This window comes from Alligator sinensis, unplaced genomic scaffold (genome assembly GCF_000455745.1).
Source record: "Alligator sinensis unplaced genomic scaffold, ASM45574v1 scaffold282_2, whole genome shotgun sequence".
Lineage (NCBI taxonomy): Eukaryota > Metazoa > Chordata > Crocodylia > Alligatoridae > Alligator > Alligator sinensis.
In genome coordinates, this window is record NW_005841879.1 from 2,458,033 (window position 1) to 2,482,836 (window position 24,804).

The 24,804-nt window shown below is 39.2% G+C and overlaps 1 protein-coding gene across 1 annotated transcript in view; it reads right to left on the reverse strand.

The window, feature by feature from the left end:
• HELZ (helicase with zinc finger) overlaps nucleotides 1–24,804 on the reverse strand; it is a 152,983-nt gene that overhangs the window by 120,758 nt on the left and 7,421 nt on the right. The window contains 10 exon segments of the mRNA XM_025196269.1: nucleotides 2,482–2,749; nucleotides 7,675–7,972; nucleotides 8,348–8,455; nucleotides 9,879–10,077; nucleotides 13,042–13,117; nucleotides 13,643–13,694; nucleotides 15,746–15,802; nucleotides 18,706–18,830; nucleotides 22,291–22,327; nucleotides 23,678–23,905. Of these exon segments, the coding sequence (XP_025052054.1) occupies nucleotides 2,482–2,749; nucleotides 7,675–7,972; nucleotides 8,348–8,455; nucleotides 9,879–10,077; nucleotides 13,042–13,117; nucleotides 13,643–13,694; nucleotides 15,746–15,802; nucleotides 18,706–18,830; nucleotides 22,291–22,327; nucleotides 23,678–23,887 (1,430 nt within the window). The 5' untranslated portion in view covers nucleotides 23,888–23,905.

The window sequence follows — 24,804 nt, forward strand, 5'->3', positions numbered from 1 at the left end:
TGACATAGTTCAGCATTTTGACTATTCCCCTCCCCCCTCACAAAGCCTGGGACAATCAGCATGTCATAAACGTATAATACTTCCGGGTTCTCACAAATCAAGTTGCAGAACACATAATCCTTCACCAAGAAGGCTTTGCAACCAACACTCCCCTGATCACAGGGGGAGCTTCTGGTTCAAGCAGGAGAGAGAGTAGCAGCACAGCAGGAGACAGTCTCGGTCTCAAAGGCAGACAGCAACAAACCATTTTGGCCTTCAGAGCTCAAATTCAACATTGCAATCAATTGGCAGTTAATGCAAATCACAGAATATGGATTGTGTACGCCCAGAGACAACTCTGCTTAATATGCAGGTGGCTCCATTCTAGGCTAGCTACGATTTCCAATGGCTCCATAGCTACATAGAAGGTCAATCCTTTAATATTAAACCTAAAAACAATATTTGATTTACAGCAAAGAAAATGAAAGTTTGTGATTCTACCACTACATTGGTTCACCAAGTTATCTTACATGGGTCTCAATACACCACAAGGGATATTTATACTACCTATGAAGCACACTGGCCTCCAGTTACAAACTTTGCTTTGTGTGTTTTTGGGTGTGTTTGAAACTGAAATGCCATTTGCAATGCCTCTATCTTATCAGGTTGTGAGTTGGATCAATTAATGGATCATGAAGTGAAGAACCAGCAGCATTAACAGAACCTAACAATGCAATACAGGACAGCAAGCAATGCACTGTGTGCATACCAACCGTCCAGTCCTGGACTTCTCCTACAAGACTGTCAACATTCACAATAGTTTTATGGCATGTACAAATGTCCAGCAAAGGCTAGCCAGAGAACAGGCCAGTTAAGACCCATTATGCAGAAGTCTGAGCCCAGTGTACTGAAGGAGACCAGGTATAATAGGATTGAATAGGATTTCTGTCATCAGTATTACCAAAACAAAGACACATCAAAAATATTTGTTAAAATTACTTTTATTAATCCACTTAACAGAAAGACATAGAACATCAATAACTTATTTAATTGTGAAGCAACATGCACGGGAATGCACTCTATCATCTGTATGTGCAAGCTGCTCTTTTGTTATTTATCAGAAATTGTGTTGAGCTTTCTTCAAGCCTCACCTTGTTTTAAAAAAGCTTGTAAAAGGAACTTGGTTATAAAAGCAGAAGATGCAGAAAAAGAAAGACTCAGTTAAGTTGCTGGAAAACCTGCCTTCAAGTATGTCATACTGCATACCACCTCCACAGCACAGGAGAGATGCGATGAGAACAAGCAAAGATCTCATTCAAATTTGCTGCAGTTTATTCAAGATATGAAAGAGAACTGAATAGACACTGTTTTCCCATTTACCTCAAAGTAACAGTTTATATCAAGGATGCTCAACCCACAGCCCATGGGCAAAGCCATATGTTCCAGCCTTCAGGGCTCCCCTAAGGTCTGGAAATTCAGTGACCAGGACCAGTGGCAATTAACGCTGCATCCTCCTTCTCCATCCCTGTGGGCCAGATGACATGGCCCTGCACCCGGGATCTCACCTGCAGCAATGGGGTGGGCAATGGGGTCCCATCAGGAACAAACAGGGCTGAGGTGGCAGGACCCAATCCTGGGTGCATGGGGAAGAAGCAGGGTAGTGGAGCCTGATCCTGCACACACCGGGCTGGGAGTGGAGCAATGGGCCTGATCCCCCATGGGGCTGCGGCCACCATAAGGCATGGGGATCCAGGCAGATTCCCAAATGGGCCCCAGCTCTGTGCATACCAACTCAGGTCCACAGAGTAGATCTAGCCTGTGCACCCACCCTACACCATACATCTGGCCCACAGAGCAAAAAGGTGGGGTACCACTGGCTTGTAATAGTCTTAAATGATCAACATGTGATTAGACTAAACTTTTGATAATGTTCCCCAGGGATTGTGCTCCCTAGGAAAGACATTTCTGATATATTTCTAATTTGCTTCTACAATCAAATTAAAGAGGAATGGAAGGGGGTTGGACCTGATGATCTGTTTAGGTCCCTTCCAACCCTAAGCACTATGATACTAGTGCTTTCTCCAGTCCTATCTGGAGTGGTACATTGCCTTAAAACATTTTCATTCCATACAAATGAAGGTGACACCATTAATCATAAATGTCAGAATACAGAAAAATAGTCTAGTGCAGTGACTCTGTGAACCTTGAAAGTCTACCTCTGTCTCCCAACCTGCATCCTATTCATATATTCAAATATTCCCTTATCTTTGCAGCCATTTATTATTTACTGTTAAAGTGATATTCATTCTCTTCTACTAAAAGGTAAAATGTATTAATTCATGTGCATTCCTGGTTTATTTAAAAAATGTAACTTAGCAGCTAACCACCAATACTTTAAATCCAGTCAGGCATGCCTAACCCCTATGAAGTGCCATCCTAATCTTTTTTAACAGGACAGCAACAAACAATGAAGACATAATTTTCATAAGAAGTGTTACTTACTTGCTGACTTCCTTATACTGTGCTATTTCCTCAATATAAAGGAGGTCATGCAACCGTGATTGATAGTTGGTCTTGGTCAATGATTTGTCCAGGACAGACTGTGTAAAGAGTTGGTCAGCAGACAGAGGAATTTGGTATCTGGTAAGAAGGCTCTTCTCCAATTCAGTAGTTTCATTAGGCTCAAATTCTACAATAGTCTTAGAAGTAGAATCCCAACGCTTAGCTGTAGTTAGTAGCTGTTGTCGTGCATGCATCAGGTATTCAAGATCTGCATGTGGATATACAAACCAAGAAAGGAATTAAATGTGCGTTCTTGAAGGTCATATACAACTGACAAGAATAAGTGGGAAATGCTTGATGACTTCACATGTTCTGCAACAGCTTCTGCATGTAAATCAGAGAATAAGTGAAAAATTTACAGGCTAAATTTAATTTTTAATTAACGGTACATGATTTGGTTTTTCAAGGAGTAGGCAGCAGTAGTAAAGTTACTCTGCTATCTTAAAAAAATAAAGCTGAAGGTAAGATGCTCCTTTGTCCTGAAGAGTTTTCATAATTCCATGGTTGGGGTGAAGCACTGCCCCTACTTCAGAGGACAGACACAGATACACATGCAAGAACATAATATTGTTCCTTAACAGAGAGCAGCTGGAAAAACAAGTAAGGGAAAGCACTTTTATTATAATACCTACAAGTCATTATGCAATACCCTAGCAAACAGCCATAAACTTTATAACTATTCGTTATGTAATGTAAGTGGTAAACCCCACTTAGTAGCTTCTAGCACAGTGGAGGCCAACCTTTTGGCACATGTACCACAAATTAGCTCCGCAGCCTACAAGTACCACACTGATTCTCCTTCCCTGCCCAATGTGCTGCTCTGCCATCTGCTCCCTGCCAGGTGCTGTTGTGATGCTTGTCCCCTTCCTGATCTCCTGTGTAGCACATGTGCAGCACGTCCTCTTGTGTATTACAAAAAAAGTCCTGTGCTACAATAACACTGTTATTCTGAAAACAGTTTGCATCACACAAACACATCTTTTTATCTTTTTCTAGCTGTTATCATTATACTATGGCCACAGAAAAACAAAAATGAAACAAAAAAATAAAGAATTTTTCAACCCCTGCAATTTTCATTAACGCTGTGAAATTCAACGGAAGGCAAATGCTATCTTGAGAGCTAGTTACAGATTTCATATAATAGTACTTCAGTTGGCATTAGAAATAGCATTTTAACTTTGCCTGAGGCTTAAACCCCAGATAGCAGAGGAGCGCTTGTAAAAGACCTAAGTCCAGCACTATACCCTCAAATAAAATTCCTCATTATCTTTGGTCAGCCTTTAACCTAATGAGATGAAATAAGTGAAGTCTGAGTGACATTTAGTCTGTTTAACAACAGAAATCTATAGCATTCTCTAGCCAAAAGAAACAAGGCTGTCTTACCTTTCAAACTATTCTAACATTTTCTGAAAAAATTATTTTAAGGGAGGCTATCAAGAGGGTATAAATAAACATCTTCCTGCACACTGAACCACATTAACTACCAACACTGGGCAAGGAGAGAAACAGGCCCACACCGGGGTGGTTTCAGGGATTTCAGAGAGATCGTCATTTGATAGTGAATGGTAGAGAAGTTTTCCATCACTGGAAGTCTCTCATAACTGTTTTCTGACTGTTATGACAAAATACACACAGTGTACCTTTCTTAAGGCATATCCTGTGCATTTTCAGTACATGGAAAAGTAATCATTTACCCATTACTTGTAACTTTTCTACAAAAAGTTGACCTTCCTGAGCCACCGTATAGATGTATAAGAGAAGACACTCCATTACTATTTAAGCTGATATGCATTAGGGGCTGACAGTCTTTTTCAATATTTTGTGGCTGATGTTTGAAAAGCATTTTTCCATAAGAACTCTACATACTATTTCACCACCTATTCACTTCTCAAAGGGACACTGTAGATACAAATCAATTTTTAAAAAGCAATAAGGTGCACTTCTTATCTCTTCGCTGGTCTGTATGCTGTCTACACAGATTGTAAACCTTTCAAAGCAATGACTCTGTACTTGTACAACACCTAATGCATTTTTGGTGGTAGATTAACATAAACAGTGATCTGATCGGTGAATGTTTTGATCTCCTCTCTCTGCACAGAGAGGGAACATCTCACAAAGAGGGACCAATAGTTGCCTTTGGAAGTAATATTCCTCTTAGCCATCCATGCTTGCATCTACTGTTTCACTGTGGGTTTCCCTGCCCTGCTCCATTATTAGCAGTCAGCCCTGTGCAATCCTGGTAGTTTAAAGTGACAAGGGCACAGACTTCTCCAAAGATTAATAGTTCTAACTTCACAAATAAATTATTGCTCTCTTAGTCTTAAACAGCTCTACAACACAAGGACACCAGCTCTCTGCAAGTTTACTGACTTCAGAAATTTGTCAGCTGTGATTAGCCACCCTCTTACAGAGAGATAATATAATAGTTCCTGAAAAGACCACAGCCTTGCTTGCAAGCAGTTTCTCATCCTTAGCGCAACACTCTGCTCGTGGAGACGTTGCGACTTGTGTAGTTTCCAACTATAAATATTTGGGTTGTCTCGAAGACCAGTTCATCAACTATGGCATTTGCTATTTACATTTTCTCTCTGCTGATGCCATAAATGTAAATCTGTTCTATGTACGTAAGGTACAGGAATAGCAAAAAGCAACACCTGTATCTGTAGGCAAGCCCAATACTGATGTGTTATAGTGTGTGCCGTAACATACAATTATCACTGCTAATAGCAAGGTTTTAAAAGTTTGTGTCGCTAAAGACCAAGGAAATATCCATTTTCTAGATCACGTAAGCATATCAGAACAGGTCTGTAGAAGTCGGCAATAGGAGTCTGTGCAACAAACATATCTGAAAGGTAGCTGAAAATAACAAAAATAGCTGTGGAACCATGAGCTCTGTCCAAAACTGATGCTCCTTCAGCTGTTTGAGAGATGAACTCTTCTTGGGACTCCCTCCTGGTGACTGACAGAAATGCCAGAGAATCAGTCTTCTTGAAGAGATAAAGTGCTCTACATCAACGAGGATCCTCTGGCTATCTCCCGGTCATAATCCACTTTGGTTTCTCCTCATTGGTAGCAACTTTGAAAATTCTGGTCTGGATTTAACCAGTTTCATAAGAATTACTATTAACAGGGGTAACACCAAGCTACATTTGTCTACTGCCTTCAAGAGAATATTTTGATAAATGGTTCTGTACTCTGACTAACAGTTCTGGGCAATGGATTTAAATGGATATCCAGAACAAAAAATCAATGCTCCGCTCTTGGTTCTGCAATACAGCAAGTCTTTTTGACAATGCAAGTCCTCTTATATTGCAAAGAAAAACATTTCCATTAATTTGCAGTTAAAGCTGTCTCTGAGCAGGGTAAAAACAACTAAAAATAGTGTTGATTACCCTTTGCCTAAAAGGACAATTCTTTGTCTCATGAAAAAATAATTCTTCCTGAAGTGTTTTGTTGAAGCTGAACCAAATCAGCATGTGGAGAGCACTCTGTGCAAAACAGCAGCCACAGGACCACCAGCATTTCTGAGCAACTCTAGGAAAACTAACAGTGACAAATGACTCAAAACTGTGAAGGAAGAAAGACTTTAGAGATCTTATTTGGAAATTTTTGCAGAAGAACAAGTTAGCCAAGGAAGAATTAGCAACACATCATTTTTATTCATTCAAAAACAAGTGGAAATGATACTAGTGAAGTGGAACTGAATACTAAACATTACTGTCTGACTCCAGTATTCAGCTGCTTTAAAGTCTCAAGCAAAGGAGCTGAAACCACTTCCCTTGGGAAACTCTGACAAAAGCTATTAAATCTTACTTTCGGAAAATTCAGCCTCGATTTTCTCTCTCAGATTCACCTCATCATTCCTGGTTGCATCCTCATCATACTACTAAAAATATATATTTCTCTCTCCTTTTGGTGTTTGTAGCTTTCAAATCTTCATAAAGGATTATTGTGGCCCATCCCAGCTCCTTTCTTGTTGCCAACTGACACATATTTAGCTCTTTTAATATTTCCTCACAAATCAATCCCTCCTGAGCTCTGATACTTTGCCCTTTTTCTTTGAACGTCTTCCAATTTGTTGACATCTCTCTAATAATGAGGGGCCCAGAATTGAAAATCCTGGTTTCCTGTTTGTAAATGACAGGCATAGACTAATGATGTAAACAGCACACAATAGCCATGGCAACACACAATTCCATTTTTAAACTAAACACATTAAAAACATTATTAATTATTTCTTCATGTTCACATACTTCATAACACCATTAATGACTGGCTGGGTTACACGCCTTCTGGCTTGGTCTCTGGCTCTCAACTCCTTTAACTAATCATTACCCGACAGAAAATGCTCTTCTCAGAGGTCTGCCATTATTAACGATGAAATATCAGACATGTTCTAATACAGAAATTCTTTATTTCCACTATTTCATTTTTAGATCTAACACATTGTTCAAGGCTGCCCTGAAGTCAACCGGAGTTTTTCGACTATGAACCAGATCCCATGTGGACAAACTCTCAGATACATGATACCAATGACATTTTAATTTACATGAGGATCACAGACCTTACCTACTTGTAATCTTCACTTTGTTGTTGAAGGACTTTCTGTTATTTGGCACTGTATGTGCAAAACGGTATTTAAAATGCATACACCTCAGATGGTCAAGCTGCACGATACAAGGATAGACAACGTTGCCCTCCAATAATTTCTAGCACCTCACCACAAAGACTCCAGGTAAGATCTTGAGGCCACGTAAATTGGCATAGTACCATCCACTCCAATGGTGCCGTGCCAATTTAAACCTACTGACAATCCTGCTCATGAGTTATGTTGATCTATGTGAAGGATTTTATTATATGATGATAAGCATTCATTATCTGTTAATACAGAAGTTCTCCACAAAAATATAAAAAGGAAAAAAAAGTATGGCGTATTATATTTTCCCAGGATTTTAAGAGTCCTTATGTTAAAATGATAATGCAAAAAAACCATAAATCACAGAAAACTTGTATACTGACTAATGAGCAGTACAGAAAACATTTCTGAGTTTCAAAATAATCACTGAAAAACCCGTGCTTTAAGACATTTCTATGTAGTTTGCTTGGTAAAAAAGAAAAATCTCTCTGAATTACCTTCTGTTGAAGCAGCATCAATCATTACTCGTTGCATGAGAACTGGTTCCAGCCCAAAATCAAACACTACAGTTTGGCGAAAAGTTCCAAAGATTTCGGTGTTAAAGGCTATCGTGACTTTGTATACATAATGATCTATTCCATTCTGGGCCATCTTTCCTCCTATCCATTCCTGACAGTTTTCTGGGACTTCTTGTGACACCTGGGTAGTGCTGTCTCCAGCAGATATTGCAACGATACTGAAATGAGGACGATGGGCATCATAAAGCAGTGCCACTCGATACAGCATTCTTGCAGGCTACAGAGAAATGCAAATATTGAAGTAACTGTACAATGAAAAAATGAAGTTAGTTAATGAAGTTCTTCATACATCTTCGGATTACAAGAGCCTGCAAGAGGTCTCAACTTTATCAAGGAGACACAATCGAGCTCCTACACTTTTCAGAGCACAGCTCTTACTATCCCATAACTCCTAGCAACCTACATGCAATCATCACCCCAACAGGAGTAAGAAGAAATAGACCAAAGGTGGGGGGGGCCCTCTCCAATCAGAACCATTTTAAAAGAAACATTATGGATTGAAATGTTAATAGCAAAAAAGCAAAGGAAGATGGTCTATGCACCAGAGCAAGCTTGTTTTTAATGTTTCATTTCTTCTCAAAAGGAATCCTACCTTACAAGTGAGAGCAAACATCCATGTCTGATGAGACTTTTTGGTGGTGACAGTAACCGATAGTTCAGGATTATGCTCTACTCTCACTCCTTCTACATTTTCACTCAGCTAAATGCAAAGAGAAAAAGATAGCATTAAAGTCTACAGAGAAGGACAATCTAGATGACGTTCATGTTAAGTTAAGGTCTTAGAACAGAAAACCTAAAAGAATTGTTTTCTAAATTGATGATTAGCTTCAGTAAAAGCCTGTGCAGGATCCTAATATCAGTAGTGACGCCAAGTGAATAAAAGAAAAGTTAAATCAGAGATGCAAACAAAAAGTTACAATTTTAACTTAATCTTAACTGACTGTGTATACACAAAATAGAACCATCTTGAGAGAACAAACATAGGACCAGATTTTAAAAGGCAGTTAGCCCCATAATCAGCTTAGTCATGTTAGTCATGTCTAAGAAGCAGAATGTGATTTTAGTTGGAAAAAAGGATCTGAAATAATAATGCCACAGACTGTATTACCAGAAGACCCAGTAGTCTCACTGACTTCAATGAGAGCACTACAGATGCAAGGAAAGCGAACCCAGATTTACTATTTGTTAATAAGGTTAGGTATTTGACCAGCCAAATAAAATTAGGTCAATTGACTGGTCAAATATCAGTCAAAAATTGTCAAAAATTGCCAATGATACACAGAAAAAGCACAAATTTTCCATTAAATGTGTCAAAAACCAATAAAAATCATATTTCTGTCAAGAAAATGCCGAACATTTAATTTTTTTGTAAACTTGCTATAATCTTTGACCAGTCCAAAAATACGCAGTCAATTGACACTATTTGACCATCCAGCTGATCAGCTTGCTAACCCTTTTGGTAGCATGTTCACAAACTTCCCAGATTTTAAGCAACAATAGATGGACCGAAAACTCCTTAGTATCAGTGGTAAGTAGAGCTGGTTGAATGCTGGAAAAAATGTTCCTTGAAATTCCAAACTGCTGCTGGGTTTGATCACCTGTGTGCCCCTTACTTCTCAGTATTCACAAATATTACATAAACCAGTGAGTATGAAGACTGGCTGTTCTTCACCCAAACCCCTGCAGTTGCAAGCAAAGGAGGAGTGTCCTGCAAAAACAAGAGCATTTCCATTAAGCCCTGAAAGCTTCACCACTTATTGTTCTCCAGTTTAAAAAGCTCCACCATCCGGTCAGGAAACAGGAACAATGCTATGGGACTTGGCTTACCCATCCTGTACTGGGAACAGTAAATATGCAGAGCGAACAATCTGTGATCAACCCACAAACTGCAATTCACAACCTCTTTACTGAATTCCTAGAGAAAAGGACTGCATTTGAAGAAACGAACCTGTGTCTGAAAGCTTGCCAAGCAGGCTGCAGGGCAGGGAGGAGAAGGAGGTAAAACTGGCAGGATAATTTCTCAGTAATGAATCATTCAACCAGCTCTCAGGGTAAGGCCCCAAAACAGGCTCATCTGTTAGTTTTAAATATGAGCATGCAGAGCAACAGTATATTTTCCTTACCACTTTCTCAGGAGATAACGAATTCATCCATTTCTCAATCAAAGTTTCCATATAACTGCCCGAACATTGTTTGTTTTCCTTCTGCTGTTTTAACCTGATCAACCGGGAAGCATATCGTTTTTGCCATTCTGTTAGCTCTTCCTGGGAATGTGCTGAAGTACACTGTGCACCGTACCTGCAGATCCCTTGCTCTAAAAATCTACACGAAAAATAGATAAGACAATTAGGCCTCAAACTTTTCAGGCTCAATTTAAAAAAAAAATAAGATTTTACATCCTGTATTTCAGAGTTTCCTTCTAGCCTTTCAGTCTCTCCCACAAAACACAAATTACAGAATCAGATTCAAGGAATCGGTTTAGCCACATGTCTATATACAAAAAGGAGTGTTCACTGCGAGAGGATGCTGCTGATGTCCATAAAGGTACATCCAGAATTTTTCCAATTTAAATGTTAAGGGCCATAAAAGTTTTCACTCAAATAAACAGGCTCTGAACATCTAAAAATATCTCTGTACTGCACCAAGCGCCAAAGGATCCTAGTGTTTAAGTGGGACTCCTCAGAGTTATGGTGAAAAAAATTAACAGCACTAAAAACAACAACATTTTTTACAAACTTTTCACTATAGGCCATGTGCTAGCCTGATAAATGCCCACTCAACAGAATTTTTCTGAAACAACACTGACATCGTGTGGTTCTTTCAATTAGTTACAGGTAGTTATCCATACTGAAACAACCACCTAGAAATAAGTGCGGCAGACAGTATGCATCTATTTCATGGTGTTTACGGACTTTTTACGTGTAAAACGCTGTTCCTAACATCATCATTCTGCTGATGCTTTAAAATTAAGGATGCTTTTAAATATTGCCTAATGCCCAGCTATAATCCAAAAACTCCAGTTCTCTCAGACCCTGTTAATCTATACTTTGCATCCAAACAGCTATATCATTTGGAAAACATTTCTGTAGTCACAACATTAACTTTGTACTCAATTAGGTTAAACTTGTGACAAGGGATATGGACGTATTATCCAGAGCTGGAAGAAGCACTTAAGAAGAGATTTTTTTTTTTTTTGAGATTTGATTGCATTAAGTATGGTTCATGGCATAACCAGCAGTGCAGACAATCCTCGTATCTGCATGAGGACTCCAACACTGATCAACTAACACACCACATTATCAAACAACTGAAGGTAAGCAGGGTAATCCATGCCATAGTCTGGAAAACGAAGAACCTGCGTAACTCTAACTTTACGGTGAATTTCATCTCCAAGCTTGCACAACAGGACAAATTTAGAATTCACCTTACAGTAATATATTACTGAAAAAGGAGGATGGATCAATCAGCACTAAGAGGAAATGGCAAGTCAGCTACCCACATCATTGGCAGATAGAGCAGAAGGGGATTAATGATGGAATGACCTTTCCATAGTAAATGTGTTATGTAACCATGCAAATTAGACGGTAAGTCTTGAGCTATGTGACAAAAACAGATGTTACTTGACAAATGACAGAAAAACCCTAAAGCAAATGTATCTGATATCCAAGCTGCATTTGGGTCACTAGTTATAATGCGCATTAACATACTCCTTTCCTCTAAGAAAAGTTTGAGAAATTTAAGAGACACCATCAGATTGTGAAGGCCCAAAGTATAACTTCTTTATAAAAAAGTAAAAGTTGTATGGTCCAGAATGTTAACAGAAGTGTTCTTGTGATATATTTCATATAATAGTTTCAATGTAAACAGTTCTTTTTTGGGATTTACGTATTCCCCTGCAATAAATTTTAATCCCAGAGAATGCTATAGAGAAATTGGAGCATTTATTTTCACAGCCAAAATTAAATTAAATACACCAACAAAACAAACATGGTAAGGAAAACATCTAATTTTAATAATACAATGAACCACTGACAAGATGTGTAAGAGGTTATATTTAAGATGCAATTTTAATAGCATCCATTTAAGAAGAAATTTCAAATTAATTCTGATTTAAAAGAAACAATAAATCACTTACTATTGAATATTCATTAATTATTACTATCACTTAAAAATGGTGACTCTTTGAATCAGCACTTCTCCTTATTTAGAGATATATTAAGAAATATTTACTTGCGTTCTCCTTGACTGGCACTTAATAGGAAAATGCCATATTAAAATCTTCCATCTGTAACCATTTTTGCATATTTTCATTTCCCAGTACTTTCAGCAATAATTACTTTTATTTTTATGTTGAGTTCCTTAATGAGTATTTTTTGCAATTCCTTAATTTCATTATATGTAATACCTGCTACTTCTCTACTGCCTGTGGTTTTGAAAATTAATATTTATTACCTGCAACCACAGCTACATAAGGAATTAAAATCTTAAATCCACAATTATAATTATAATGGATTAATTAATAAAGACCTCTTTCAAATCCCAAAGTGAATTGCACCTGTAATACAGAAGTCTCCAGTAACCTTACACCATAACTTTAATAGAATTAAATTCAGAACTACAGTTTAAAAACTGGATAAATGTGCCACTTGTTATAAACATGTAATACAGGGCATTAAAAACAAGGAGTCTGATTTGCTGAAATATTAAGCCTCCACAACATTTGCTGAAGTCAATGGGAGCTGCAAGCACTTAGTCCAGGTAACCTAGCTTTTCACTTGAAAAGTAAGTTATATTACTACACATCTTAGAAAATTAATTTCTGTATGTGCATCATGTGAAGCAGAATCAAATGTATGGTACAGGATTTTCCTGGTTAATATACCCTTTGCTATTAAATGAAGTATTGTACTCTATTTATACATGCTACATACTCTGTATACAGGCATTATGGTCCAGTGAACTTAAGAAGAAAAGAAGCTAAGAACTCTAAATTGAGCTCAAGTTGTGTGATTTTTGAACAGGGAACTTTACCTGTATGCCTCAGAGTCTGCAAAATGGGAACCATGATACTTTAGAGCTGGAATTATTAATGTCATTTTAGAGACAGAGAAATAGGTGCTGAGAGATGACACGGTGCATCCATGCCTTGCTCTAACAAGCAGGTAACATTCCTTGACCTTATAGTTGACCTAGTCATGAATAAGAGTATTATCTGCTAAGCACAAGAGGAAATTATATTACCCCTTAAACACCAATCTCATCACCAATAAAACTATATCACTTTACCTTTTACACAATGTGTACTCTTCACTGCTTGTGACTCCCCTGGGTGGGGGGCGGAATTGCCAACCATCCTGAGATCCTGCAGAGTAATCCAGGGACTCAGGTTATTTTTCTGATTGCCAGTATTTTAGAATCATTGGTAGTAACTGCACAGGGCTACATGTCTCTGAACACCAACCCATAGGGTACGGACACACAAGCAGGTTTCCTATTTCCCCACAGCTACTTATTTTCAATCCCTGAGGATCTGATGTGGGGCAAGAGTTGGAAGCAACTAACACAAGTTAGATAAAGTGATTTGTTGGAATGGAACTGGGTTCTGCCACACCAAACTGAGCAACAAGTGTGATCTGCTGTCTCCAAAAACAACAGAAGATGGAACTTTCCTGTCTCATTTCACTGCGAGTCTTCATGTTACTAACCATGCCGCTTTTCCCCTTTACTCCTGTTACCCCTGCAGAACACATTCCCTCCAACTAGACATCAGGGACAAGTGAACTGGTCATGCTTATTCAAACAATAATGTTCCCACATATAGCAACCAGTTCTATCTTCAGTTCTTCTCCATGCAACACAGTGTATCTTTAAAATATGCTTTACTTACCTTCCTCTAAATCCTCCCCATGGTATCCTGAGGGTACTTTACTAGCTGCTGCCTGGATAATTACAAATAAAAAAAGAGTTGGTCAGTTCATCAACTAGTTTTTACCAAACTCTCAATTTTGCAGCTCTCATTCATAAAATACTGTATTCTAAAACAATCCATACAAAAAGTCTTAACCAGAAGTTCAATCCACATTCTGGTCTCAAAACTGTCATATTTACATGACAAAAATTACAGCGATTGAATAGAGGGGATCTAATGAATAGGCTGAGTCTATTGTACTGTAGCATCACAATTAGAGAGGGAAAAATTAAATCCAGCTGTAACTTTCACCCCTATCCTCTGAGCTGTGCCTAATGGGACCTAGATGAGGCTCTCTCATCCAGAGCCACCGAATGAAAACAAGAGAACCAGGGGGCTTTTCTAACTTCTGACATTGCTCTAAAGTCCATAATGAACCTTAAGTCAATGAACTGATCAGAGCTGGCAGAGCTTTACAACATCATATCCTAACCTGCCCACACCCTACTTGAAACACCTGATGGCCCTCTCTCCTCTTATACTGGGATGGCTCTCCCAGCTATGCCAACAATTAGTGCAGAGCTATCTCCATAAACAGTAAGACCAATTTGTCCATTAGCTGGCATGAAGTGGTCCTAGCAGTATAAAGAATGTGACTATCTGTCCTTTTAAAAATGTCTCTTATTTAAACAAGATTTTTTATTCTGTGAATGCACAGCACTCCCAGCACAGATAAAAATATGTCACTGACAAACAAAATAGTGGGCTGACCCTTGAACAGCTTGTTCCAAAGCTGGAGGCAGCAGTGGACAGAGTTGCAATCATTGAATTTGGTTCTGGAAAAAAGCTGTAAGACCAACACAGCCTTAAACTGTAGTAAGAGAGCTATAAACTTGAAATGCTCTATCAAAAGAAAAGAAAATTAATAACTTAAAGGATAAGGATAAAGGCCAAATATGAAAATAGTAATTACGAAAAAATAATTTAGACCAGTGTTTCTCAACCAGTGGGTTGCAAGAATGTTTGAAAGGGTCACGAGCATGTCCCCAGAAAAACCCATGAAACCACGGGTTTCCCTTTGCAGGCTGGCAGTGTTCCAGCCTGCAACCAGCTGCTTGGGATGATTGGAGGCAACGGATGCACGTGAGTCTGCACGCACTGATGTACATGGTCAGCATAGAGCACGGCCAGGTCGAGTGAGCAGCCCCAGGCACTAGATGCAAGTAAGTATGGGGAACAGGGGATGGAGATCCAGGGGATTGTCCAGAGAGCTGGCAGGGGGAGGGGGCTGCCGGCACTGGGGCAGCAAAGGACAGCCCACTGCAAAGGACAACCCCTGCTGGCACGCGGGACTGTGGCTGGGCACAGGGCTGTGGCTGTGCAGGGTGAGCTGGGCAGAATCAGCAGGGGAGGGAGCGGGGAGCTGCGTGCCTGGCCCGTCGGCACAGGGCAGTGCCTATACATGCAAGGGCCCGCACTCGCTGCTCACGCTCTGGGAGCTGTGGGCCCCTTTCAGCAGGGCTGTGGGGGAAGAGGGGAGCAGGGGACTGAGGATCAGGAGTGAGGGGGACTAGAATGGCCCAGGGGCCAGGGGGCTGTGACTTGGGGGTGAGGGGCACCAGCAGGTCCAGGGGGGTGTGGGTCGGGACAAGCCATGGATCTCAGCAAATGAGTCCCAGTACGAAAAAGATTGAGAACCGCTGATTTAAACTAATCCTTCACTACTATAGCACAGGAAACAATGGGACTTCTAGAATTTGTGGGACAATGATTTCTGTTTAGGAGTTTAGAATCGCTTCCATTAGAGAGAGGAACCAATTGCTGAGACCTAAGTTCCAAATGGATATTCTAACTCTTCCCTGCTCACTATAGCAAGCCACAGTCAGGTAGTTGTCAGCAACTTTCCTTTTAGTCTTTCATCAAAATAAGTGATCCAAGATCATGATGGATGACTGCTTTAAAGATGGTAGCCATGATGCCTGACAACCTGCCTTGACAGAATGCAGTGTTTCTCCAGCACAGGATCAAATGCCCTCCAGATCATGAATTTTACTTTTCTCCTCATAATATGGTCATTCTTACCTCTGTTTCAGCAAGAAGTGTTTTTAGTCTTGTCAAATCTTTAGTTACCATGCCATTCTGGGGAAAAGGAAAAAAAAATAGTGTATTCAGTACATAAATGCTCTGCTATAGTAAATACAGGGAGTGAATTACTTTTTTCCCACGTGGTATTTGGGAAACAGGAAGGGCAAGAAGGCAAGGCAAATGGATTATTGCATGCTATTACACAATTTGCAATGACTCTCTTTGTAACACTGAGCAAGCATCATTATGCAACAGAGAAACTTGCACCTGGCCAGATGCTAATCTTGCACAACAGGTGTCAGTAAAGGGCAAGGCAAAAGAGGGTGCAAGCGTAGGACAGCTTAGCAAATAAACCTTATGTAGCCTGGCTGTCACCCAAGGTAAACAGTAACAGGTTCAACATTTACAAGATGGGATTCTTCACAACAAGTACCCCAAAAGACTGTAGGCCTAGTACCCACTGGATGGGGATTCAGAAGACCTGGGTTCCACTCCCACCTTGGTTACTAGCCCGTTGGGTCATTTTGGGAAAGTTACTTCACCCCTCTGCAATTCAGTTTCCCCATCTGTAAAGTGGGGACAATGATACTAACCACATTTATAAAACATTCTGAAATCTAGTGATGAAAAGCTCCATAGGACAGTTACAATGTATTATTATTACTGTTATTAGAACACTTATACCTGCTCCAACAGAAGCAATATAAAAAATTCACACTGCTGTATCATGTCACTTCTTCCCAAGAGACTTTTGTACAAATTACTTCACAGTTTTACAACTCTTCCTATTCTGGAGTCTGTTTCTTTTCCCTCTTTTATAACAGCTTTCGTTACAAGTAATAGCTGTGCTCAATAGAAACCCAGGTAAAATCCTTTGAAGTCAATTTATCTCAAATAATACAGCAATCTCATACTCTTGAGAGCCACAATCCTGAACACCGGAGTTCAGACCTGTGGTTTTATTTAAATGAATATTTGCATCATTTTTTAATGAAATGCCACTGAGTTTGTCAGACAGCATGCTGTTATACTTCTCCTTCGCAGCCTGGCTATACTACAGAGCAGCAGAAACTCAAATATCTTCACTGCCAATCTACCCACTTGACAATCCATGTGCAGAGGCATTATTTCAAATGCTTTTTCATTTCTTTTAATAAGCAAAGGTCACAAACTTAATTTGTAGAGCTCATGTATCTACAGCATAAAGAATATAAGCTACTGAGAACTGCTCCCTTATAACTGGAGGGAAACGGATGGATTCCAGTTTTTCAAATGAAGACAGTCCAAACTTATTTCATTACTCCACTCAGACATTAAAAGTTAGCAAATCATTTGTTGGCTTTAACAGTCTCATGGAAAACAACTGGGTCTGATGATCTACAATCCATCACAAGATCACAAGTTTCATTTGAAATGCTGAGATTTCATCTGGAAAGATTAAATTACAAAAGAGAAAACCATCTTAACAACATAATAGCAGCCCAAAATGAGTGCTTCGCATTTCCCCAAGTAAGGGACTCCTTGGCTATACCAATTTTTATGAAACTAACTACTACTACAGATAGTCAGGAACGTTTCAACAGAAGAGAAAATGCTGACCAGTAAAACCAAAATTTTTGCAAAAACTTTTAAATGGTGACAAAATTGCTTAAATCCAGGATGTCTGAGACAGAAACAGACAAGGCAACCCCTGACCCAAGAACCCCTGGTGAAAGTATTCACCAAGACGGCGGGGGGACACAGGCTCAAGTCCCTAGTCAACCTGGTTCAAAGATGGTTCCCTACAATAATGCTCTAGCCACCAGGCTAGAATCAGTCTCTCTCTCTGGCCCAACAAATATTAGTATTTATTTAGTATACAAAGTAAAGCTGAACTCTATCGAGAGAGTGACCTGCCCCCCAAACTACTCAAGCAATTAGGGATTTAGGAAACCAAAGTTCAAGTTCCTGCTCTGAGTTGGGCACAAGCTTAGAGGAAAGCCCCTAAATAGCTGTTGGGAATAACACATGTAGGGCATGAATATTCATATTTAAGCTCTTAGTTCATTTCTTATTGCCAGAACTGCCTTAACATTTTAATCAGTATACTCTAAAAGTAAGCAAACCTTTTTTCCTCCACATACTTGCAAAGCCCTAAATGCAGGGCTCTGGATTTTCCTGCAGGAGCCTCTCTACTACCAATGGCATTAGAGAGGGAGTTGCTTTCCTCACACTACTTCAGCAGTTTTTGCTACCATCCACTTATGCAAATGAAACTTAGAATACAGAATCCAGACCCCAGAAAATAAAGGCACAATCCTTCAAAAGACACATACCTCCCTAACTTTATGGATATTAGTAATTCCACAGGAATCAGAGACATTATTGAAGTACTGTAGGTACTACATGCTTTGGATCAGGGATAAAAAAAAAAGATGAATCTTACACCCAAGTCCCAGCAGGTAAGTTTAGGGTACAATACTTGGATCATTTTCCTTCTTGAACAATCCTGCTGTTTACTTAAAACACATTCAAAGTCGCCTTAAAACAAATGTATCGATATCCTTTATGCTTCAAAAGCTGAACTTTGCCAACTGAAGCACACACAAAATGGTCTCAGGTGCACAGTTAAAATACAGGCAAAGGGATGGAAATTTACATTTCTATGCTCTGTTAAACTGCACATGGGAAAGATTACTTTGCAGTCCTCAGGGATTACATGCAGGCAACTAATTTGAACATTCTCGTTCTACGCGCTCGAAACAAAAAAGACAATCTGAAGACACAATTGTTAAAGCTTCAAGCTGGGCTCTTGCTTACATATTAGCACCTGAATGTTTCAATACATTGATATTTTCCATACAAATTATTTTACTATTTTAATGTGCTGGCCCGACACGTTCAGAAGTTTGCTACTAAATGCATAAAAAAGACAAACATCAAATGGCTTTCAAGTTATGTAGATTAAACCCACTTACCAATGATTCGCCCATCAGTGATTTGGAAAGGACATTAGATACAATTTGCAGCTTCCCTTTAAGATGCATGCAGCAAAGCACTGCACGGAAAGAGCCATCTCCCTTGGCCAGTCCCTCTCCCAGCACTGCAACACAAATCACCAAAATTAGCTTAATCATTGGACAGTACTCAACCAAACCCACCTCAGTTTTCTTTGACCTTTAAAAACAATATGTCCAAGACCAACATTTAATCCTTTGCCTCCTGAACAGACATGGAATGGATGGGCTGAGTAGAAAGCATTTTTTGTTCCCATACCTCACACATTACTTAATTATGGCGACCACCAATTAAGACATGTTGTGAACAGGTTCTTCATGCAGTAGCCACAAGGGTGGTAGCTCACTGCCTGGAGAAGTGAGGCAAGGGTAACTCCAGGTCCTTGGTGTGGACACAAACAATCTCCTTCCTTTGTCTCCACAAACCACTTCTGCTGGTGAAAACATGTTCAGGGGGATCCATTTATGCTTGCAGAAGACCACCTCGTAGTTTGCAAAAGTCTCAAACCTCCTTGTTGGTCATTTGCTCAAAAGAAATTAATACTCCTGCTGCTTTAAAACAGCCCCTATTCATTTGTGTTATAGAGCAGGATATAGGAATGACTGTTTTAATTCGGAAATCTACAAGCTTTATGTAACAGAAAACTTTCCTAATGTTTCCTGGCACCTGATCAGATAGCTAGCCAAACAGGTACTTCCCTTGACACCTGCAATAGTGAAAGGATTTATTTCACTATGTAGAACTGTTCCAGCTAAGTAGAAGTAACAATTTTGTACATACAAATATATATTACATGGCAAGAAAAGAAAAAACTTTTTAAGTATCTGAAAGGCTAGTAAAGCCAAGCATGCCACTTTTAATAACAGTCAATTTAAAATAGACATGATTATTATTACAGGCAATGTCAACATCTGTGTTTCTACTGCCACTCACTAAATGAGCAGATCCTGGATGCACATAGCTCCCATTACTACTAACAGGAAGTTTACACACACCAGGACTGCAGGATTAGGCTCTGCAAGAGTAAATCAATCTCCTAACTAAAAAGGTGTACATGTCTTAACAGGAGTTACACAAACAAATCAAGGGAAGAATAGTCCAATAAAAACATCTATATTAAAAATGGCAGGTCTACTCTCGAAATCCATAATGCTAACCAAAGTCTGATTATAAAATGCCTAAAAGATGACTCTGAATTCAACCACACTGACACTGCTAACAGCACTTCCAAAAACAGAAGCTTACTTCTCATTTTATATTTCTGACAGTCTGAGATTAGGATACGCCTCAAACTCTAAACACTCAATTAAAGTTATGTCATGTGTTTAATTGGATGGTATTATTTATCTAAAACACTGTTGCAACAGGCAAATAGACCGTAACTTTTCATTCTTAACAAAATTCTTTGCACATTTGTAAGACAATGTAATAGGTTCACGATTAAGTCTTTGCACTTAAATACTAGTAAATATAACATTTTACAGCAAGCACATACATCTAATGTGTGCCCCAGACTGTGTGTTTCACTCCTTCTAAATCAAAACACAGCCACAGGTGCGTATAACATGTCAAACCTTGTAAAATGTTGCAATGACAGCATGAATAAAGCTTTTTCTGTCAAAATGTTTATGTTTCAAAGGATATCGCTAGTGTAAATAGGCCTAAAATCTGATGTGCACCTGATATTTTTATTTAAAATGTCCTTCTGACTAACAAAAACGGACCTGCCAAGACACCCACTGCAGCTGTTCTGAAACACAAGCTTCTGCGGGAAGATGAACTAAGAGCACAGTGACATGCCCAACAATCGTGTGTGTATGTGTATCTATATCTATATATCAGAAAACCATTTGTAGTATAAAAAATGTTCCAAGTTAAATATTTGCTTGCAGAACGTGATTATGAAGCCGTCCTTCCAGATGCCTTTTTCATAGATCTAATTTTCAAAGGTTGTCATAACTTTTTGTTCTTAACATGCATTTCAAAATGGATTTCTTCTGTTTATTAAATTATTATTTGCGACTCTTCTCTCTAGGTGCCTAATGAGCACAGAAAAAATGTTAACTGTACTGCTAGCTCTCTTTTGGGATATGGAAATTTCTGACATACACGTTGAGGGAAGAAAGAAAAATAGTCTCCCTGTGCGAATGCCACAAAACTGTCTCAAAGGAAAAATCCCACTGAAATGAATGACAAACTTCTGTTTGATTTCAGTCAGACCAGGGTTCAGTCCTCAGAATATCAACCAATGAAACAGAACTGATTGACCCATGCTTCCTCTCCTCTAACCATTACCTTTATGTCTCTTCCCTCCTCTTTATTCACTCACAGGAAGGACAACTGTGGAGGACTAGTTCAGAACAATGCATTTTGGCAGACGCTAGCAGCAGTCACAACAACAGAGCTTAAAAAATTCTTAGATTGTTTCAAGAATGAGACTGCACCAAATGAATGTACAGAAAATGCATCTTGGCGCTGCTGTCATAGGAATGTACCTGCAGAACAAGTACCACCTACTCGTTTAACACGTGGGAGGAAATCTCTCTTTTGATGTTCAAGATAAGTTAGACCAATGGTTTTCAAACTTTTTTTTTGTTCTACAAATCAAAGCACACAACTCATAATTTAATATCAGTAATCTTACCTTTCTAATGTGATGGATGTGCCTGTTTTTTTGAGCAAAGTTCTGGGAAGTCGGGGGTAATGTTTGTCAGCTTTAGCCTTAGGTCAATGTTTCCCAACCAGTGTGCCGCAGCACAAAAGCGTGCCGTCAAGAATGAACAGTTGTGCCAAGGAATTTTGCCATGGCAATGAGCTACAATGAGCTACAAAATGTATGAGGATGAGGAATGTCTTAACAGGTGTGCCGTGGAAAATTTTTATTAATGTAAGTGTGCCTTGGGCTGGAAAAGGTTGGGAAATGCTGCCTTAGGTCACCTTTCTGCAGACCACAGTTTGAGAACCTCTGAGTTCTCAAACTGTGGTCTGCAGTATCAGAGTATCAGAGCACCAAAGATGAGACCCACCCAGAGAGCAGCTTCTTTCCTAAATCTGTGCTCATAAACTCTAATCCAGTGGCCACTAAAGTGAATAGAATATTGCTGGGTGTTGGATCAGGTCCGTAATAAGCAGAGAAAAACTGTAGCCGGGCAAGTTAATTACTCTTCCCTGCAACTTAGGCATGTGCTTGAGTGCACAGCCTTTGCTAAATCAGGGCCTAAATGCATTTACCCATGCCCCTGGAATAGAAGACAGAAAAGGATCTCATCATCAAAAATATCCTTTCCCCACATACCCATATAGCATGTTGTCATGCCACTCTCCATATTAATGATGGGGTACATTACAGTAGTACTGTGTGGTATGGAATCTCCCAGAAAATCTAAATCTATATCTATATAAATATTTTATAAACCTGAGGAATAATCTGCAATTTCATAATGTTGGAGAAACCAATGTTTTAACAACCAATTTAGTATGTTTTGAATCCCAGAAAACAGCTTACATGTTGTTATAAATTGCAATAGATAAATAAATCAGCATACCATGCCTACAGTCTTCATCTGCTTGCCCATACTTTTTCTGGAAAGAAAAAAGGTAAAATTTAAGAACAGAATTATTATAATTACAACTCCCTGCTCAAATCACTGGCTTCCTCAAATTCACTTTAATTATGTATACTCATCGAGATAGAAAATGTGATGTATTTCAAGTTATATTAACCAAATTTCATATGCAGATCTAATATAGTAAATTTTAGAATACTGTACATTTTTAAGAATTAAATGGACATTTTAGGTAAGCATACGAATACGTGTTTGTGTGTAACAGAGGCTATGTAGTCTCTTAGATGTTTCTGAAAATCTTTCCCTTAAAGACTATTTTTGTAAGCCAGCTTTGAATTTAAGAGGCTGTTTCATAATTACTGTTTTATAAACAGAACATTTAGTCTCAGTGGCCTATTTTTAAATTTTTTCAGAAAATTCTTTCTAATTATAGGCAGGGCTGGCAGCACTGCCTATTACTAAGGTTGCTCAGCATTTCCCATTATAAGCAGGCTTTTATAAAACTTTGCCAAATTTTACCCATTTGGGCTGAAATCCTGCAATCCAGATGCATGTGCCTCACCTTGATTCATTTGGAAAATTTGACCAAAGTGGTTTCAACTATTTCTAAGACACAGGAGAAGGCGAAAGATATTGTTTTACACACACACACACACACACACACACACACACACACTTCTGGCCTCTTTCTTTTGAGAAACTGTTCCTGTTATGGAGGAGGGAAGAGAATGGCCTATTTATCTAGGATGCGTTTCTTCCTATGTATTGACAAGAACATAAAAAAAATAATAGCTTGCACATTCTTAGTACACACCTGCTAAAGGTGCACAGTTAAGTGTTCAAAGACTCCAGTTACACTGTGCATGTTCTACCTGAGGCTCAAAACAACAGTAAGGGATGAAGTATTTCAAGACAATTATGAATGCATACAGCATAGGAGGTCAAATCAAAGCTGCCCAGCATTAATTCTTGCATTTCCTCACTCTTGAGTGCTTGCCTTTGCAACTTTAACAATGTTCTTTTAACATACGGTGTGCAATATAATACACCTAATTTAATACTATAAAACTGGAGCATTTCTCTTGCTGGAATGTGTGTCAAGCCTTTTAAAATGTTTCCACTGTTTGTTTAGTCAATCATTTATTCATATCCAAACTACATGCAAGTCACAGTCCTGCAAGTAGCTGCACAAAGGCAAACATAGCCATGCAGCTGCTTTGAGAAGCCTGAAAGATTGAAGGAAGGGGGTTATAGCGAAGCAACTTGATAAATCAGTTAGGTTCTGATTTCTACTGAAAACTGGATGAAAAAAGACATTTGATTCTTTTTCCCAGGTCACCTGATACTATTAGAGAGTCACACTCACAAGCTGTAAAAAAGAAGCAATTCTATAGAGAAGACTCTCGATTTTGATGCGGTCAATCTCGGCCTGGCATGCCTCCGTGAAATGAGCTGGGGGGAACTGGCTGAGGGAAAGGAGCGCCTCTGTGCAGTGCTTTACGGCCACTTCATAATCTTGCTGTTTAAGTGATTCACATGCTTGTTCACATGACTTCTCTGGTCTTCTGTCTGCCATGACTCAGGGACAGAAATCCTAAAGTGGGAGCAGAAGGGACAATAAAAGGTAGGTTAGCTTTTTAATGGTAATTGGATCTTGGCTAACCAACTTCCAAACTCATTTTCCAAGTGCTACAATCTCACCCTGCCTACCCATTCCACTCATGTCTCCAGCCTCGGTCCCGTTCACCCACCAGGCACTTCCCAGTCTCTTTGTCTTTATATCACTTCCCCTCTGACTCTCAGCTTTGGGCCCCGATACTACAAAGACTTAATGTCAGTGGTCCCACTGGTTTCCAGTTTCAACTTAGGTGTTTGCTTTGTGCCCTCATTAACGATGTTATGTGTTTGGAGAGAAACTGGCTTCCCATCCACCAAATGTCCTTCCTTGGAGACTTCAGCGTCCTCCCACAAACTATCCCTTTCCCCAGAAAGGCTTTTTACCAGGCTCTTTAATGAAGTTTGGGTGGATTGTCTGGAACAGACAGGAATTATAGAAAATATTTTATGCCAGCAGGAAGTAGCCTGACGGCTCATTTCCGGATTCCCTCATGTTTAATTACGTCATACAGAGCTTAGGGACCGGAAGTAGGCAAGATATTATTGTACCAGGTGTCATTTTCCTTTCTTAGAGGCAGCTTTTTTTAACAGTACATTCTTTTAGAGAAAGGTTAATGGGAGATGGTATTCCAACTTCTAAAAAAATTGTTTGTTTGTGCTAAAGTTTATATCCAGGGTGGTTACCATTATCTATGAATAACCTGAGCTCATCTGTGAATAACCTTCCCACAAACTCATTTGATTCCACCATCTTCAGAATCAGCAAAACACAAAGCCTTTCTATAATTCGCATCTACAATATCATCCCTAATACCACCCAACTTTTAAATCTATTTTATACAGGGAGGGCAGAAATTTAAGTTTAAAATGTATTTA